General features: G+C 39.3%; 4 protein-coding genes across 4 annotated transcripts; 2 read left to right on the forward strand and 2 right to left on the reverse strand.

Annotated features, from left to right (window-relative positions):
* Positions 1–2,105: 2,105 nt before the first annotated feature.
* FPOAC1_000759 (uncharacterized protein) lies at positions 2,106–4,025 on the reverse strand (the record flags this gene model as incomplete). Its single annotated transcript, XM_044845370.1, has 3 exons — positions 2,106–2,673; positions 2,730–3,595; positions 3,642–4,025. 3 exons carry the CDS (start codon positions 4,023–4,025, stop codon positions 2,106–2,108), a joined length of 1,818 nt encoding a protein of 605 aa, XP_044711286.1.
* Positions 4,026–10,186: 6,161 nt separating this feature from the next.
* On the reverse strand, positions 10,187–11,497 carry PEX2 (peroxisome assembly protein (Peroxin-2); the record flags this gene model as incomplete). Its single annotated transcript, XM_044845371.1, has 1 exon — positions 10,187–11,497. The coding sequence occupies one exon, from the start codon at positions 11,495–11,497 to the stop codon at positions 10,187–10,189; it is 1,311 nt and encodes a 436-aa protein (XP_044711287.1).
* A 2,081-nt stretch (positions 11,498–13,578) lies between these two features.
* On the forward strand, positions 13,579–15,535 carry FPOAC1_000761 (uncharacterized protein; the record flags this gene model as incomplete). Its single annotated transcript, XM_044845372.1, has 5 exons — positions 13,579–14,439; positions 14,489–14,752; positions 14,808–14,824; positions 14,878–15,239; positions 15,291–15,535. 5 exons carry the CDS (start codon positions 13,579–13,581, stop codon positions 15,533–15,535), a joined length of 1,749 nt encoding a protein of 582 aa, XP_044711288.1.
* A 1,145-nt stretch (positions 15,536–16,680) lies between these two features.
* On the forward strand, positions 16,681–18,462 carry FPOAC1_000762 (uncharacterized protein; the record flags this gene model as incomplete). Its single annotated transcript, XM_044845373.1, has 1 exon — positions 16,681–18,462. The coding sequence occupies one exon, from the start codon at positions 16,681–16,683 to the stop codon at positions 18,460–18,462; it is 1,782 nt and encodes a 593-aa protein (XP_044711289.1).
* Between the last annotated feature and the right edge of the window lie 57 nt (positions 18,463–18,519).

Raw genomic sequence — 18,519 nt, forward strand, 5'->3', positions numbered from 1 at the left:
ATGCTCTTCAATCTCTGTCAACATTCCTGCCCTCCTCGTGCTTCAGCAATTTCCAGCATCCTAGATTCTTGGGTATTCTAATACGTGCTACCTTAGTACCTAGGTTAGTACTACTTAGATTTGCCTCGACGAGCTTTCTTCGCGCAATTTTTGCGACCTATTGCACACACACGCGGCCCAGCAAGTGACCATATTTTTTTTACAGTAGGGCATACAAAACGCCTGGCTCATCAACATTGGACGCCTTGCATCTCGATGAGTCCTCCACAATACAACCCGAACAGCTAACGAAGCCAGCCCAGCCTCAGCTTGCTGGTTTGTCCTGACTCGTTTGACCGTACTATGTATACCAAGGCCGCATGTTATAGTCATACTGCCAGGGTAACACCGCCGCGGTTTTTTTTATCATGGCTTACAGTATGCCGGTATCGTCTTTTGTTCAACTTGCGGCTGCGTTGGCCACTTGTCACTATCACTTATTGAGTATCTCGAATTCTGACAATGATGCAACCCAACTAGACTTTGTTAGCTCTCGTCTGTATCCGAAATGCATCTTTACTGATGAGAATGAGGCACATAATGTATGTATTATACAGCTCAGGTACTTTTGGGTTCACGCATACGCTGCTTCACCCGCATGATAACATGTAGCCCGACTAGTTAGGTCCTTGTCTAGCCAGCCCACCCATCCACGCAGACCACCTTGGACGACCGCTTCAGCTCGCTGCAAGTCGCTGCCACAGCAAGAGGTAAGGCTCGTTCACCAGTATCAGACCCGCGCAGGTCTCACTAGTGAGCCAGCACATCTGTTGCTGCAATCTCTTCCTTCAGCCCTGATCCCAGCCACCAGGTTGCTTTCTTGAATTCTGTGCAGGAATTTGCTGTAGTTTCGTCGTGCGTCCGTAATCGTGCCGCTTCTGTATCCTGTCTCCTAACTATTTTGGCATGTTTGTCTTATCGGTGGCGGACATCCCGCCAGCCCGCTCTGCAACAATGGGCACCTTATATATGCTGTGCCCCATGTTTCCCCAGCTCTTGATCCAATGTCTTGCATATTTTCCCCTCCAGAAACTGTTGACCGGCTGCTCATTCACTGCCGCGTCATCCAGTTCTTCTTGTATCGATTGACCGGCTGTTGATAAGCTCCCAATCTTCACCGCCGTTTGTTGTACTCATTCAACCAAAGGAGACTGGCTCAGTCTTGCATTAGTCGCAGCTGCGTATTCATCTTTTTAGCACCTTTGCGGGGAGCCGCTCAACACGAGTCTTCGATATAGGGGTCTCCATCTTTCTCTGGAGGCATGTCGCCATTTGCATTGATATATGGGTCCAGTCGTACCGGTATGACTTTCGTGCAGGCACTAGACTGATGGGCCGCATGTAGCAGACTATTACCTGAGAATCGTTCGACATGACTGGATCTTTTGAATGTGTAGTTGTCTTCATTGCGGGTCGGATTCGATAGAGAGCTGGTTGTTGATCCAACATGTTGCTGCCTGCCTCTTAGCAACTGTCCAGCTTCACGCCATCGTCAGTTGTCGGGAGTTCTATCAGTTTTGAGATGTGACAAAATCAATAGATATAGTTCGGGTATTGACGACCAGAGGGCTGTTTGAAGCCGTCTTTGAAACATCAGGTCTTCAAGTCCAAACACAGCATAACAGCAGTTTTCACATACTTTTTGGTTCAAATCGGAATTATCATGGCTCAGAAACGATCATGATGTCATTAAACAGTTATGTGGTATCTAATGCTAACTCGAAAATAAAACAGCAACTCTTTGGAAAACGGTCTAACGGGTATACGCCTGCGTCACAAACGCTTCTTTGGTCTTAGACAAACCATGCCCGCATGCCCTCTCTAAAGACAAACAAAAATGACAATTGATGAAAAGAGTAACAGAAACAATTCGGAAAAAGCAAAGTTTCTCCGTCTAAACCTTTTAGGATTCGCGGCCACAGTGCAATACGCATTAGCCGACAGCTGCACCTCTCGGCAACGATTCTCGGGCCGTTCCGACCCTCACTCACATTGTTAGTGGGACATGAACGAGTACCCCTGATTGATCCCATGGGGACCAAGAATCAACGTTCACCCTGTGCTAATCAATGGAACTGTAGCCGAATGATGGAAAACAACATGTTTTGCAATACATGCAGCATGACTGCCACGCACGTTGGCATCAGTTCCGGCCAGACAGCCAAGTCGAGTTTCCCTTCAAGACCAACATCGATTTGGAAACAGATTCGGATGAGGATCCGCACAGCAACACTGGCCACCAACTCGCACGCCCACGTTACGGAAGAGGCGTAGAATGTGAGGCCAAAATTGTACTCTTCGTCACCTTCAGTGTCAAAAGCGAAATATGGGTATACGTCTTTGTTAGCCCCAAAATGCAATACCAGAATACTTCCAAGGAATGCAACCATGGAAACATTCTCGGCAAGGAATCGAATAAAGACATTGCGAGTCTGGAGCTTCTGATATGATCCGAAACTCTGTGAGTTGAGTCCCAACAGTGTCAGAGTCTTGTGCACGAAAGAGGTCATCATTATAGGCGTGATGACAACAAGGCCAGTTGATGACATGATTTGAAGCGTGATGAACTGTTTTGGTGAACGTAGTCGGGCGTATAGTGCGCGGACGTACATCTGGTAAGTCAACATGAAATATCTTCAGGGGTATGTTAGCAGTTGCAAACTTGTATAGGTGCGAGAACTGGAGCTCACAGTTTGAATATCCAACTCAACGGATAGCTTCCGACGCGCTCGCCTTCTCGAATTCCAAGAACCCAGCCACTTAAGGCGTCTAAAAGATGCACCGTAGCAACCCAGCCGTAAACGTACACCACTGTTTCCAAGTTGTTGTGCGGCAAAGTCCGGAGATAGATCTCAGCATAAGCCTCTCCGATCACATAAGCCATGAGACCGATGAAGAGGGCGACGCAGAACCACAAGAAGCGAACAAAGCTGGCCGGTAGCCACCGTCTGCGCATCCTAACGCCTTGGGGCCGCAACTCGGACTCAACTCGAGTTACATCTGTTTCAAACAACTCCGCAGTAACGTTTCGACGTCGACGGTCCCTACCGCTGTTGAACGTGTCCGGCTCTCCGGTCCACCATGACGTGGTGAAGATTCGTTGAGTTTCTGATAGGGAATGCCGAAGACCGATGTGTCGTTCGTTAGTGGTAAGGATAACGAAAGCAATCGTGACGGGTAACGCCATGATAATAAATGTCCAAGAGATCCAGGCTGTGTTGTGAAGAAGAATATCGCGCAGGTCCTCATTGTAATAGATCGGAATGGGCAAAGCGATGGATAAGATGGCGATTAGTGAAACTGTAAGCGGGAAGCCGAGGGATTGCGGCCACCAGTTGAGGCTGTAGAGGTTGAACACTTTTGTGATCCATATAAGAGCTGTCATGTTGTAAAAGCTGTAATAGACGAAGAGAAAGAACCAAAAGTTGACTTGGACTCGGGCAGCTCCATGACCGGGCACCTTACGTCCATCTGGGAGACTATCCTCATCTCCATCGACAAAGTCCTCATCAGGAATTTGGTACTGAGGGAATGGAATGGCGCACCATGCAACAGCCTAATTCACGTTAGTCCAGTTCCCTCATTCTAGCGCAAAAACGTACTAACAAAGCCGGCATCAACACCAGAAATGCATACCGACTCCACCACTTATCAACAACTCTCTTCACCGCTGACTGCCTCGGATGAACCCAAATATCCAACACCCACCGTTGCCATGCTCGTTGCCAAATATTGCGATCGTCTTCAAAATCATATTCGCTATCGTCTGTGTCCCCGTCGGCATGTGCATCAAAGGCGCCGTATCCAAGAATATGCACGCTGCCTCGATTATCAGAGGCAGTCGATAAGAGACCAAGCTGACTGCGCCGACGAGCCACAGCACCCGGGCGAGGAGGAACAGCGCGAAAACGACCTAGGAGAGGGGCCGAGTCGTTCGGACGGACATGCGACTCGGTGCCCTGCGTGAACTGAAAGAAGCTGGGCATGGGATGGAGAAAGGGAGTCGGTGTAATGGTCGTGATGTCGGGCTACATTGAAAGGTTAAGAGGTTATGTATTGTCGCGTTCTCGTACAAAGCCCAGTGTTCTATATGCCGAGTACTGATCCTTGGTGATTCTGATACTTCAAGGTTTAGAAGGAAGCAAAAGAAAAGGGCTCCGTTGAAATGTCGGTTTTGTCAGTGGGAAAGCCGATGTTTTGTCTAAGTGTCAGGCTGGGTACCTACCTAGGTGCTACATATCTAGTCTACTCCGTAACAGTCTCGCCTGATAAATGGAGCAAGGGTCCAATTCCTGGCATGACGCGCGCTACCTACGGACGACGATAGGGCTCACTGTTCCAAAAGTCAAGCATAAGGCATTTTCCTTACTATACTTACCTTAATATAATATTATAAGCTTAAATATATATCTAATTAATATTATATATATTTAATTAATATAATTATATATCTTTCTAGGAATTATTAATATACTATAGTTATTAAATATAAAGCTTAACCCTATAAATTTAATATATATTTAAATGCCTTATATATATTTATAAGGTACTATATAATATAATATTATATCTTTTTTTTTTAATTATATTAATTATTATTAATTACCTTATAAAATAAATTAAATTTTACTATAAAAATAATAAATACTATAGTAATATTTATATAAGGCTTAATAGTCTTATAAAGATTAATTTTTATTTATTTTATAGTTAATTATTTATTATTTTTAAGGTTATTAATTTTATTAAATAAAGCCTTAAAGTAATTTTAATTTTTATTATATAAAGTAATATAATAATTATATTAATTATATAACCTTAAATAGCTACTATTATATATATTAATACTTATAATATTATTATTAAAAGTTAATAATAAAGTATTATATTAATAGCCTATAATAGCCTAATTATAATTATATTATATATTAAATTCTATATTATAATTAAGTATAAAGAAAAAGTTATTAAAGGTATATTATTATTAAGATATAATAAGCCTAGCTTAAATATTATATTTTATTTCTTTAAAAGTAAAATAAAAGCTATATTAAATACTATATATTTATTATATAATAATATAATTATATTTATTATATTAAACTTTATAAATAAGCTTTTTCTTATTAAATAGTAACTTATTATCTTTATTTAAATTATAGTAAATTTATATAGGCTTTAAGAGTTTAATAATATTATTTATAAGATAATATAATTATAAAACCTTTTTAAAGAAATTAATATTATAATTCCTTTAAAAGTAAAAACTCTTATTAATTTTATATTTTTTTATTTTTAAAAATAGGCTAATTCTAAAGAGAATAATATTATTTAATCTATAAAGAGATTAATTAAGGCAGAAAGTAATATTTTATAATCTCTAAAGTAAAAAAAAAAAGTAAAAAAAGAAACTATATTACTTATTAAAAAAAAAATAATATTAAAAAGGAAATTAAATATAAAGATATTAATATTAAAAAGGCTAAAAGGTATTTATTATAAAATAAAGGAAATAAAAGTAATTAAAAGAGTATTACTTTAGCTATATATAAAGTATTTTTAAATAATATAGAAAAGAATAAAGAAAAAGTTATAAAAATAAGTAAAAAGGAAAAGATTATAAAGGAAAAAATAAAAGAGAATATTATTAAGGCTAGAATTTACTTAAAGTAAAGTATAAAGCTACTATAAAGGTTTAAATAAGTTATAATATATATATAAAATGCCTTCTTTTATACTATATAAGGTTAATTATAAGCCTTAAATCTTATTATTAAGACTATTATTTACCCCTTAATTAAGTAATATAATATTAATATTATATATAATTAAATAATCCTATATATAATTAATTCTTCTTATAGATATTAAAAAAAGCCTAATAGCTAATTATTAACTATTAAGTATATAGTCTTTTAAATAGGCCTATAAGAATAAATATATAGAGAGCTTTAAGGTCTTAGGGTTATTATAAAGAAAGACCTATCCCTTAAGAAGCTAATTATAAATTATAATTATATCTTTAAGTAAATATATATAAATATTAACTAGATTATTATTAAAAAGCTCCTTAAGTAGCTATAATTAATAAAATAATATTAAAAAAGTATAATTCTTTACTCCTTAAGTCTTAAGCTAATTATATAATACCTAAGGCTAATTAAGAATAATATATAGCCTATTAAGCTATTTATAAATAGTATATATATTTTAAAGAAATATAAACTTAAAGAGCTCTATATATATTAATAGTATATATAAATAAAGAATAATAATTTAATTTAAAATAAACTCTATTAAAAAGTTACTTTAAGTAATAATATTACTAAAGTATTCTTATATAAAGTTAATATATTTATATAAATTAATATATAAGTATATATATATTAATATTTTACTTTACTTTTACTTAAATAATATTACTAGCTTTTAATCTTCTTATTATATATACTTTTACTATATATCTAATAATCTTAGAATTAAATTAATTCTATATTACCTTATATAATATTATATAATTATAAAAGGTAATAATATATATTAGCTATAAAGAAGGTTTTATTATTATAATTTAATTTAACTAGATAAAGTATTTTACCTTAAGTTTTAAGGGTATTAAGATATTACTTAAGTATATTATAAAATATATTAATTAATATATTAATATAAAGCTATATAATACTATATAAATAAATATTAATTAAAGTATATACTTTAATACCCTAAGCCTTTAACTTATTATAAGTATTAATTAACTATATATAATTAGGCCTAGGCATTATCTATCTATTTTAGTAATATTATATTATATTTTATTATTTAAAGATATTTATAAGTATAAAGCTTTAAAAAGCTTTATATATATTATCTTTACTAAGAGATATATCTTATTAATAAATATAAGTATAAAAATAATTATAATTAAATAATTAAAGCTTAATATTAAGTAAAGTATTATTCTTAAATATTTAATATAATTTTATTAATTATATTTCTTTTTACTTTATAGTTTAATATTATAAAATATTAAGCTCTTATTATATTTATTATAGCCTTATAAGTATAACTATAAAGCCTTTTTTCTATAGTTATTATAATATATTCTTATCTCTAAGAATATTATTAAAATAAAGCTCTTATATATAGTTATATAAAGCTTTTATATTTTCTATATATATTTAATTAATAATTAAAGTAAAATCTTTAGATTACTAAGTCTTAATATATTAATATAATATTATATAAAATATAAAGATATAAAACTCTATAGAAATATATATTATAAGCTTATTTATAGTTATTTAATTAATATTTTTTTACTATTTAATTTAATTTTAAAATAAAGTTAAGTCTTTAAAAGGGTAATTAATTTTACTTATTATAAAATATAAAAAAAGGTAAAAAGGTTTTATAAAGATATATATTATAAAAAAGAAAATTTTTTAATCTATATAGCCTTTTTAAGTTATTTTAATATTTAAAGGTTAAATAACTTTATATATTTATTAATTATATTTTTAATTTTTTTAAAATAAAATAAATTAAATTTAATTTTTCCCCTAGGCTATATATAATATACTATAAAGCCTTATTTACTATTATAAATATTATTATATACTAAGAGTATATAGATCTATTATTAATTATTAAATTATATCTTTAAAAAAGTTAAAAATTAAGCTATTTTAAAGTAAGCTATATATAGTAATTCCTTTATATTTAGCCTTACTTTTTACCTTTTTTTCTCTTAAGGCTTTTAATACTTTTCTTTAATTTACTAATAGCCTTTTTAAAGAAATAAGTAATTATAAAGTATATAAGGCAATTAAGGGTATTAATTAGCTTTATAGTAGCTACCTTAATAGAATTATTATTATCTAAAGAGATTAAAATAATAGACTTATTATTAAAATTAAGGTTATATTTATACTTATTTTTTTTAAGTATAAATACTATAGAAAAGTTAATATAAGGCTATAATAGGCAGTAAATAATATATATAATTAGTATAAAAATATAATAAGCCTAAATAGTTTTAATTATAATTAATATATCTCTATAGCTTATTTAAATATATATAGTAGTTTATAATTACCTTATTATTAATAGTATATTTCTTATAAAGCCTTAAATTAAGAAAAAAAGCTCTATAGAGATAATAAAGTATAATATTAAAATTCTATTAAAAGAATTTTATTATATATAAATCCTAAGTATCTTACTTAAATTAATTAATATAAAGCTTAATAGGCTTTAATAGAAGCTATAAGAATTAATATAGTATTATATATAAAGAATAATAACTTATTAATTTTTTATTTATTTTAATAGCCTTAAGACCCTTATAGTAATAATTTATTAAGGTATAATATATAATTTAAATAGTAATATTTAAATACAAAGTAGGCTATTTATTAATCTTAAAATTAAAAAAAGAGGTAATAACTTTAAATATCTCCTTAAGAAAATAAAAAAAGTATTTACTTATATTTACCTCTAGGGCCCTCTTTATAGCCTTATAAGCTAAATCTTTATTATAAATATTAATATATTTAATATAAACTATAGCTAGGTTAAAGGCATTTTTAATTAAATCTAGCTCCTTTAAGTTAATATAAAATAATATATAGCTAATATATTATAGTTTAATAATAATAAAAAATTATAAGGCCTTTTTAATAGCTTTATATTCTATTACCTTATTTTTATTAAATATATTAATAAGAAAAGTAGCTATAATATTATTAAAACCTTCTTCTTTAAGGCCTTAAGGCTTATTTTTTTACTTTTTAACTTTATTTTTAATTTTATCTTTAGTAAAAAATATAATTAATTCTTACTCTTAAGCTTTTTTTATAGTAATATATTCTTATTACTTCTTCTATATAGTAATTATCTTTATAATAATAATCTTCTTTATAGTAAAAGCCTTTATTATAATAAAGGCCTTCTTTATAATATATTTTAATTTTCTTAAAGCTATAAAAGGCTAGTAAGGTTATATATATATTTATAAAGATAAAATTAATTTATAAAAAGTATTAATACTATTAAAAAAGTATTAGCTTTATATAATTAATTAATATATAAAATAAGTATATAAAAAAAAAAAAAGTATAAAAAAAAAGCTTATAATTATATAAAAATAATAAAGGCTAAATAAGATCTATTTAAAGTATAAAAAGGGTAAAAAATAAGTTTATATAAAGTAAAAGAGATTTATATTAAGCCTATAGCTTTAATATAAAAATTAATAAATAAATATAACTATAAAGGAATAAAAATAATATTAAATAAAAAATCTAAGCTATATAATTCTAAATATATAGATATTAAGTTATTTAAGGCTATTATAAGTATATAAATATAATAAAAAGTAAAGAATTTTTATTTTATAAAATATATTAATTTTAAAAGTAAAAAATAAAGCTAAAGCTATAATATAAAGATATTATTAATATATTAATATATAACCCTAGGGGCCTTACTTTATTAATATAATCTATTTATATTATTACTTTAATTAGCCTTATTTAAATAAGAGAAAAAAAATATAATTAATAGAACCCTATAAAGGGGGTTAACCTACTATAAATTGACTTTTAGAACAGTGAGCCCTATCGTCGTCCGTACTACCCACGTTGAGTGGACTCCAGTGCAGGGTCCCCTTATGCAGCTCCGTGTCCACTAACTGCACCATATTGAGGAGAACTTCGATCTTATCAGATCAATGTTTTCATGCAGAAGAGGATTTGACCCCTCTCTATGATGCCAATGGTTCTGACATGTGCTGTCGTGATAACAACATCACAGAAACTAAGAGCAGAAACTGTCCGGAAACACCTCATTATATAGCGTAAAAAGTGTATGAATATAAGTAGCTACCTCCTACCCATAGTCTACAGACGCTATTTATTGTTCTTTACAAAAAGGTGTAGTAGCCTGTGGCAACCTCAGGCAACAGTAGAGAGAATAGTAGTCGAGTCTGGCAAAGTTACAGGCTCAACATCAGTACCAAAATAAAAAGAGATGCATCATCAGAATACGTGTTTACAAAGAATGGTCTGCATACATTCTCGGGTATTATTACAAAATATAAATACTTTGGCGTCTTAAAATATCAGTGACGCACAAGTTGACCGTCATCTTAACCTTGCTCTGAAGTTGTGCTCAAGCTCGCTACCTCATCATGGTCATCCACAAGTACACCCCCAGTAATATCGTCCGAAAAGGCCACTGTCTTGGCCGAGGCATGCTTCGCAGAAGGTTCTATCAAACCACCACTCCAGGGCTTGCATTCTTTGACATGCTCACCACATCGCAGACAGGTCCAGCCCTCGCCTTCTTCCCTCTCCAAACGAGTAGCTAAGCACACAAAACAGTATACGCACCCGCAAGGAATTGTTTCATATGGGTTGGTTATGTCTGTCTGTGCCGAGCCAACAACACCGCCGGATGCTGCTGCTGCCATGACCTCGTTCTCCGAAGTCGCATTGTTTTGGTCCTGGTAGCAAATCGCGCATGTCCTCTCTGGAAGGAATGCGTACTCGCCGTTCGCCTTGCCTTCTTCCTGTGGTCCCGTCCTGATAATGTCTTTTGTCTTTCGCCATGTCCTGGTGAGCCAGCGTCGCCATCGCTGAATGCCTATCAGGGGCAGCACAAAAAGCAAAAACTCGGTGAAGGCATGCCAAACAAGCTGACGGTTAAGATACTCGAATGAAACCTCTCGGCTTACTTGGCTTGTGGGTGGCGCAAGTCTCATTCTCAGGATTCTGTCGAGAAGCGTTCGATATCGTCCGTGCAGTAGAAAAACTAGAAATGAGACACAAGCAGCTGCTGAGTGGACAGTTGACATAGCTGAAGTCAATTTTGATAGTCGCTTCAGCAGGGGGCTTGGCTCATCGTAGCCATCATCATGCTCCAGGAGCCAATCCTCCCACCTCGTCCAGGCATAGTTGCCAAACACTGTCACCAGGCCGTAAAGTGATTTTTGCACCTTTGAAGGTGCTTTCAGAATAAGGCCATCGTTCCTGGCGTCGGTGTATTTGAGATTTTGAAGAGCCGCACCGTATGTCGCATCGTGATCCCAGACAGTAAGCTTGAAGAGGACAGCTCTTAGTGCCAACATAATTTCAGCCGACCAGTCATCATGCAGGTGTCCTCCACCAAAATACTTTAGGCCTTCACAAACCTGGTCTTTGAGGATGTCCAACAGCTCTACATCGAGCAATTCGGCGTCGACTTGTCCTACTCGAAATGCGGGGCGCGTGCCCTCCCTGGTAGACACGGCATCCCAAGCAGATCCGATGCGATTTAAGGGGTATGGTAAGCGCTCGAGGTTGGCTCTGGGTCGAGACGCTTGTCGCTGTGCAGCGATGCGAGCAGCGGCTTCGGCCTCGCGGGTTTGGCGACGCGCGACAACGCGGCGCTGGGCTTGTGCGAAGCTCGTGTCGGTCATTTGACCTTATGCATAAGAAGAACGGTTGGGGATGAATTAATTTGTTACTGTACTTATCGATCGGCTGGCAGTTGGACGGTTGGTGTGAGGTTCGTTGTATGTTTAAGCAAAAAGGAAGCGCGCCGCACCTCGGCGCATCGTAGCACATCTGGGGTGGGCGGACCCCCATGACGACAAGGTCGGGGTCTCATCCGGGGGTCCATCTACAGAAGCCGAGGTGTCACAGTGCCTGATCGGCAACTTTACCGTGCCATATCCTCTTTTGCCTAGGTACAGCACAATAGTCTACATAATCCATGGATGGACTTGTTTCTTAAACTTGACATGTCTTACTTTTCTTGCTCACCTTCATGTGAGTCGACCCTTATCAGTCTTAGCTTATGCTTGGATCACTCTCCTGCCCCCAATTTCCTGCCGTCTGCAGCCAGTTCCCGTTTTCTCACTCACTCCTTTCTCCAATGACTCTCCCGGACCCGCTTTGGCGTTTGCAAATGAGCGTTTGAGCATCTGCACTTGAGACTGGATAGTGGCAGGAGCTGCTGGGCAGGAGGTACATCCTATCTGTAGTACCTTCCTGCCTTTCTCAGCACAGCAAAGTCCAAAGGCGGCAAGTGCGGCTCAACCGCTATTCAATAACACATTCTATTGTTTCTGGAACTATCTTCCAGGCTAGTGATAAACTAACCAGAACTCGTTCTCAAAGCGTCGCGAATCGTCAACGAACCAACAACCAGGCTCTGGGTAAACGACTCTTTGGGCCACAGCTCATATTATCCCTCGATGACAAGATCGAGCCATGGTATACAGTATAACCAGTGCGTATTCGAACTACGAGCAGGGGCCTCAGCCATCTCCGATGGCTTGCATGCAACTAGTATATGTCCCGAAATCCATAACCCTGGGAGGCGGAAGGACGACGGCCACCCGCCGGAGTACTGTGTTGCATTTATGATTCTGTCGTTCTTGCTCACTTGAGAAAAAAGCAATGAAGCATTGAAGTGTCTTACATTTGTTCCCTCTCGTCTCTTTACAACGCCTCACCACGTCAGAGTCTTTTGTTCCTGTATACACATACTATACGACCGGCAGGCGAGCATGTCCTTCTCGGTGGAGACATTTGCAAGCAATCACAGCTCGAGATGTTGCCTGTTGAAACCGAATGGCTGATTTTAGTAACTTCCATAAGCTGCCCAGCCCTGTCTTTTGTAAAAGTAGACGGGAGCTTTTACAAGGCCCGCGCCGAGTAGTTGTCATCACGGGGCTGCTGAGACTACCTCGCGCAACACCTCTGATAGTGGCATCAAACAGGACAGATAGGATCAAAAAGTTGTCTCGGAAAGGATGCTCTCATGCTGAACAGCACCACCTGTCCAGTTCTTGAACCAGGGGTGGGTAATTCATGCTCGTGAGCTTTCTTGGCTCTTGCAGACAACAAGGAGGTGTAAAGGCAGACCAACAACCTAATGCCACTCTCCAAGGGTCACCTTTACTTGTATAGGAGCCGTGTCTGGTCATATTGGCAAACCAACATGGACATGTAGCCGGACGTTTCTGTTAGATCTTGTGCTGCCTATTCCTTGCTGGGGGAGCCAGATCCACGCGCCACATACCGGCCAGCCAACACCACTACGCGACAAGTTGGCATTGCAGCATTGTTTGAGATTGTATCTAACTCGGGTCTCGTTCTTCCAATCATAATGTGACGAGGAATTTGCTTTTGTTTGATCCCGGCGATCAGCTCTCGTGTGCCACTCATATTGTTGACCAGTCCCGTTTGTTCGTATCGGACTCCCTTTGGAACTAGCCATGCTCTCATTTTCATATGTATATATTGGGCTCGCCCTTCCATACATATGTAATGTTTCCATAGCTTCCTGGCACCGGCACTTGACACAGACCTGTGATCATTGTTGGCTTCAGGCAAACAACCCCCATTCGGTACCAAGGGGCACCCTCCATCAGATCCGACCCGCAGATTGGATCCTTCTGTAGGCAATTACCAACAGATCGAAACACTTGAGCATCCAAAATTCCTTCCTCTCCATTCACTCATGAGAGTCCATCTGTCTGTCTGTCAGACAATGGCAGATTCACCAAAAGCCGGCATCCCAGTCCGGGCTGAGCTCGACTCAGGTCAGAAGCGAAACCGACCAGAGCGTTCCAACGCGACAGTCCGGGCTTCTATTGCTTGCGTCCCCTGCCGCACCAGGCACACTAAGTGTGATGGGTTCATGCCCCATTGTACACGCTGCAAAGAGGAAGGGCAAAAGTGTCACTACGTCAGTTCACGGCGAGGAATCCGCGATGCAAAGAAACGCAACATGATGAGAGATGAGGTCCAGATGGCCGATCAAGACGACACAACAGAAAGCACACCTTCGCCCAATCTTTCGGACTTCCACAATCCCCTTCACAATCAAAACCGACTACTCGATTTGTATTATGCCAACTTTCACGTTGCTCACTCCTGGGCCCCGCCGAAGCCTATCTTGGAATTATTTCTTAAAGAAAAACCCAACGACGTGCGATTTCTTGAGGCCACCATTATGTATATTGCATCTCAGTATTCCATGGTAGACAGCAGTTCGCTCCGGGAGCGAGCTTTCGAGATGTCGCATGAACGACTTCCTCCAACGCTCTGGAATGTTCAAGCACTCCTGTCCCTATCCATTGCTTCATTTGGTGAGCAGGACAGCCTCTATCGCTGTCTGTTCATACAGGCCCGCGAACTTGCACAACTTGGTGGTCTTCAACCCAAGGCATATGTCGATCAGCAAGAGGGACTTGTCCTGGCTGAGTCATGCCGTCGTACGTATTGGGGATTATACGTCCACGGGATGTTGCTGGGCATGAGGGATCCCTTGGTACATCCATCCCTCTACTCGGTAAAGTTGAACGACGACACAGAACTTCCCTGCGAGGAATGGAACTACAAGGCGGGCGTAGGTATAGCTGCTACTAGCGATAACCCAATGCTAACTTACAAAATAGACCATCCCTATTCCAGTGACTCTGGCAGAGCACGACCGCTTGGGCGCATCATATGACCCCTCTTCCTGGGCCTGTCTTGTTGATCTGGTACGCATTCACGACTGCTGTGTGGCTCAATTTCTCGGCGGATGCAGGTGGGAAACAAGCCCCGATGCATTAGAAGATGCAAACCAAAATATCGTTTCGTGGCGGAACAAGCTCAAGGCTTCAAAAATGGAGTACGTGGATGAGGACGGGACGGTGGACATGATACTCTATTCTGCTGTAAGCTCTTGATCCATTCGATGGTTGAATCGGCTACTTACAATTTTCCTTGCAGTTGGTAATCTCTTATGGGTAGGTCAACTTCGAACTCCTAACATTCAGTCTCAACTAACTCTCCTGCATAGCCTTCAGATTCGAATGCATCTTCACTTTGAAAACGTTCGACGGGCCGCCGACACCGAGCATTTGAATCCTTATATACCTCGCCTGCACGACAGTGTTGCTGAGAAACTTGATCACTCGTTGCCGCCTCTTCTTCATGCACCGCTGCGCCTAGTATCAGTCTTGAATCACTTCATGGCAGAGAAAATATCTCCTTCATGCATACCACAGCTAGATCAGGCTGCCATGCTTCTTAACGCAAAATCTTGTCACAAATCCAAGGTTGACTTCTTCTCAAGTGTCCTTGGGAAATCTAGCGAGTATTGGTCCAGGTCGAAGATAACCTTGGACTATCTAGAACATACACCAATGGGTGCTGAGAATGGTAAGTTGCATGCAGCTCAATCACGAACCTTGGCAACTAACTTGGGTCTAGTCACAAACACTGTACTGCAGGCAGACAGTCCCCATTGGATTATGCCATCCGTGTTTGGATACTGTCCAGAGCTGACTGCGCAGTCGGCCATGCATTGGCCAGAGCAAAGTTTCAGCGGCAGTCCAATGTCATATGCTATGTCCGTTACCACAGCAGAGTCTTTTCAGAGTCTCACTGCCGAAGCAGGCAGCCCAGAGGAACAATCTCCGCGTGTGAAGGCCGAGACACAATGGATGGCAGAATGAAACAAGAGAGGAAGATTGGGATGTGCTTGAAATTTGGTGCTTGGTGCTTTAGTGTGCGTTGCAAGTATAAACGTCTATTAGGACTGTGCTCCAATAATTTCCCGAGGTACATTTCTTATGTTAGTTAATATGATTATTTGTCGAGTCTTTTGTAAGTAGATTGCTACTATCTAAAAAGTTGTTGTTGTTCGATACGGTCAAGGAGAAATCCTTATCTGATTCAAATAGTCCAAATTTAATATGACTCACTGTAGCCTTAAGTCGATGCCCAAGAGTTAGTCCCCGATTGGATTGAGTGACGTTTGTTTAAGATCGTGACCGTTAGTTAGTTGATACCCTAGACCAAGAGTGACAGGCCACGAGGTCTTGGTCAGACTAACAAGTACAGGCAGTGCTTATGGCGTTAAGTTTATGTCAAGTCGAGGGACTTTTATTACTTACTTATTTTGTGAGAAACAAGTAAAAAATAGTATATGCAATCCCGGGCACGCATAAAAATGACAGAACAGAAGACATAAGATCACTCGTCATGTTATCGCGTAGGTAATTACAGTCTATTACCTTAGTAGGTGGTGTTGAATCTTAGTACTAAGGCAGCTTAAGCAATGCTACCGAGTACAAGGGTAGAAGCTCGGGCGGGCTCTCTGCCTTGACCCGTTTCCCCACCGAGACTCGGTACCTACCTAGGTACTAACCCAGTTTAGTAGTCTACAAAGGACTACCTAGGTACTAGTACCCAGTGACCTCACTTTACCTCTCGCCTTCAACTCTTTGCCCCCTGCTTCCCTCTCCTAGGTTCTTGCATCATTCAACACAATAACATTAGCCTCATTTTTGACCCCCGTTCACGAACAACGCACACTCCTCTTTTGCCTACGTGAAACCGTTATATTATAACTAAATGACTCATTGCTCCTAGACCCTTGACTCGCATTGCTTAACGACACCACAGCGATTCACGCTTCAGAAACCAGGCGCATATAGTCGCTGGAAGCTATAATTGAAATACGGCATTTCCACCAAACATCCTACATATCTGATGCCATCAGACATTACCCCCGAACAATATTTGACTTGAGGTGACGCTCCAGTGACGCGCGCTTGTGTACGACTCGGCTGTACTCGAGGCTTGGTGGTGGACAACAATGGTATCTTCGCGCCAGCGTGAGCTTCGACCAGAAGACTCGTGGCGTTTTGTTGAAGGCGAGAACGACAGTTTCGACACGAGTATCCTTCCATCTCTCGGAGAGTCATCACCGCCCACCTCCTCTGGAAACTTCCCTTCCCAGCCCTTCTCCCAGGGCAACATCAGTTTCGCTTCGCAGGACAGCATTCGCGACTTCGGCGCCGACGCTGACGACGAGCAAGTCATCCTTCGAGAACCTTTTCGACCAAGTCTTTCCCGTGCCAGTGTTAGCGCAAACGGAGAACGAGTCTTTCGAACGCCTGATCCGGAGTTCCACATGCCCCGCTTAGATGCCTCAGAGGGGAGTAGCAGGAGTGAGCGCACGATAAGGGGTTTGGGAATAGGATATGGCGGCGATGGAGGTGTAAGGAGGAGGGGAAACCCGTCAGCGTCGACTTCATCACAGCAGCAAAGAATGGCGCGGGAGAGATACGATGCCGAAGATGAGTATTACCGCCAGCAACGTCGCAATCAAGCGCCCCCAGCCGTTGGCAGACAACTTGCACAAAATATCCCAACGGCGATCTACAATACGCTCGGCTGGTTCCTCAACGTCATTGGTCTTGCGTTTCGCTATGCGCAGAAACCCTTCGCAATTCTCTTGTCAATCTATCTCTGCTTTGGTGGTCTTATCATTGCACAGAACATGGCAACTCGCTCCATCGCCGCATCTCTTTCGCCCATCTGTCGTATCCCAGGCGCATCTATCCTCAATCTCCCGTTTTGTCCATCCTCAGAAGCCATCGTGCCACCTGGTGGCGATGTCGAGTTCGATGATCTCATGAGCGTACAATCCAAGTTCGAACAAGTTCTCGAGAAAAGCTCGGACGGAGTTTCTTTGCCCTTTGAGATGAAACGCTCGGAAACGGCTATCCGCGATCTTCGAAGCCTGGTGCGACACAGTGATCTGCAGGCTCGCGACGAACTTCTCTTTGAGTTTGATGGCTATGTGGACACAGCACGGCAGACAGCTGCCGATTTGCAAAAGTTCAACACCCATGTCGGCTCAGCCGTCGACGCTGTCATAAGCATTAATCGCTGGACATCTCGCTATCTCGATACTCTGGCCCCTGAAGCAGATGACGCGCACTCACTATCATCGCCATCTCCTATCCTGGGCTGGGCATCGTGGCTCTTTCACCCTTTCCAACCAACCACTGAACACATATTCAACGAGCGGGTTCTTCTTGACAAGTATATCGAGCACACAGCTCTGGTTTCGGATCGTATCTCAACCCTCATACTCGAGGCGCAAGCTGTTCTACGTCTTCTCACCAAAGCCGAGGACCACCTTATGCTTATTTATGATATCAGCTCGCGCTCTTCCGCCGATACAGCATCTCGTCGCGAGAACGTCCTCTGGAACATCTGGACGCTTGTCGGAGCAAATTCGAATCAGCTCAATAGCCTCTCACGCCAGCTTGCTCTCTTGCGCCAGGTTGACGCGCAGCGCTCTTCAGCAGTTGCACAAGTCAACGCGCTCATTCTCGAGCTAGAGAGTATCCAAGCTGGTCTTGGAGACCTTCGTGACCGAGTGGCCGAGCCCGAAGTGCTGCGCAATGGTATTGGTGGGGGTCCTCCAATCCCTCTCAGTGTTCATATTGAAACCATCGACCGAGGAGTTGAGCGTCTTGAGGACGCGAGGAGCAGGATTCGCGCTGCTGAAAACGATCGTGTACGGGATGCACTGGCCAGAGGAGGAGTGCGCAATGACCCTTTACTCGAGGGGCAAGGGAAGTGACACCACAAGGGCTGAGAAACATCCACGTCTTGAGTCTAAAAAACAGCGGGAATTGGA

Source organism: Fusarium poae, chromosome 1 (assembly GCF_019609905.1).
Source record: "Fusarium poae strain DAOMC 252244 chromosome 1, whole genome shotgun sequence".
Taxonomy (NCBI): domain Eukaryota; kingdom Fungi; phylum Ascomycota; class Sordariomycetes; order Hypocreales; family Nectriaceae; genus Fusarium; species Fusarium poae.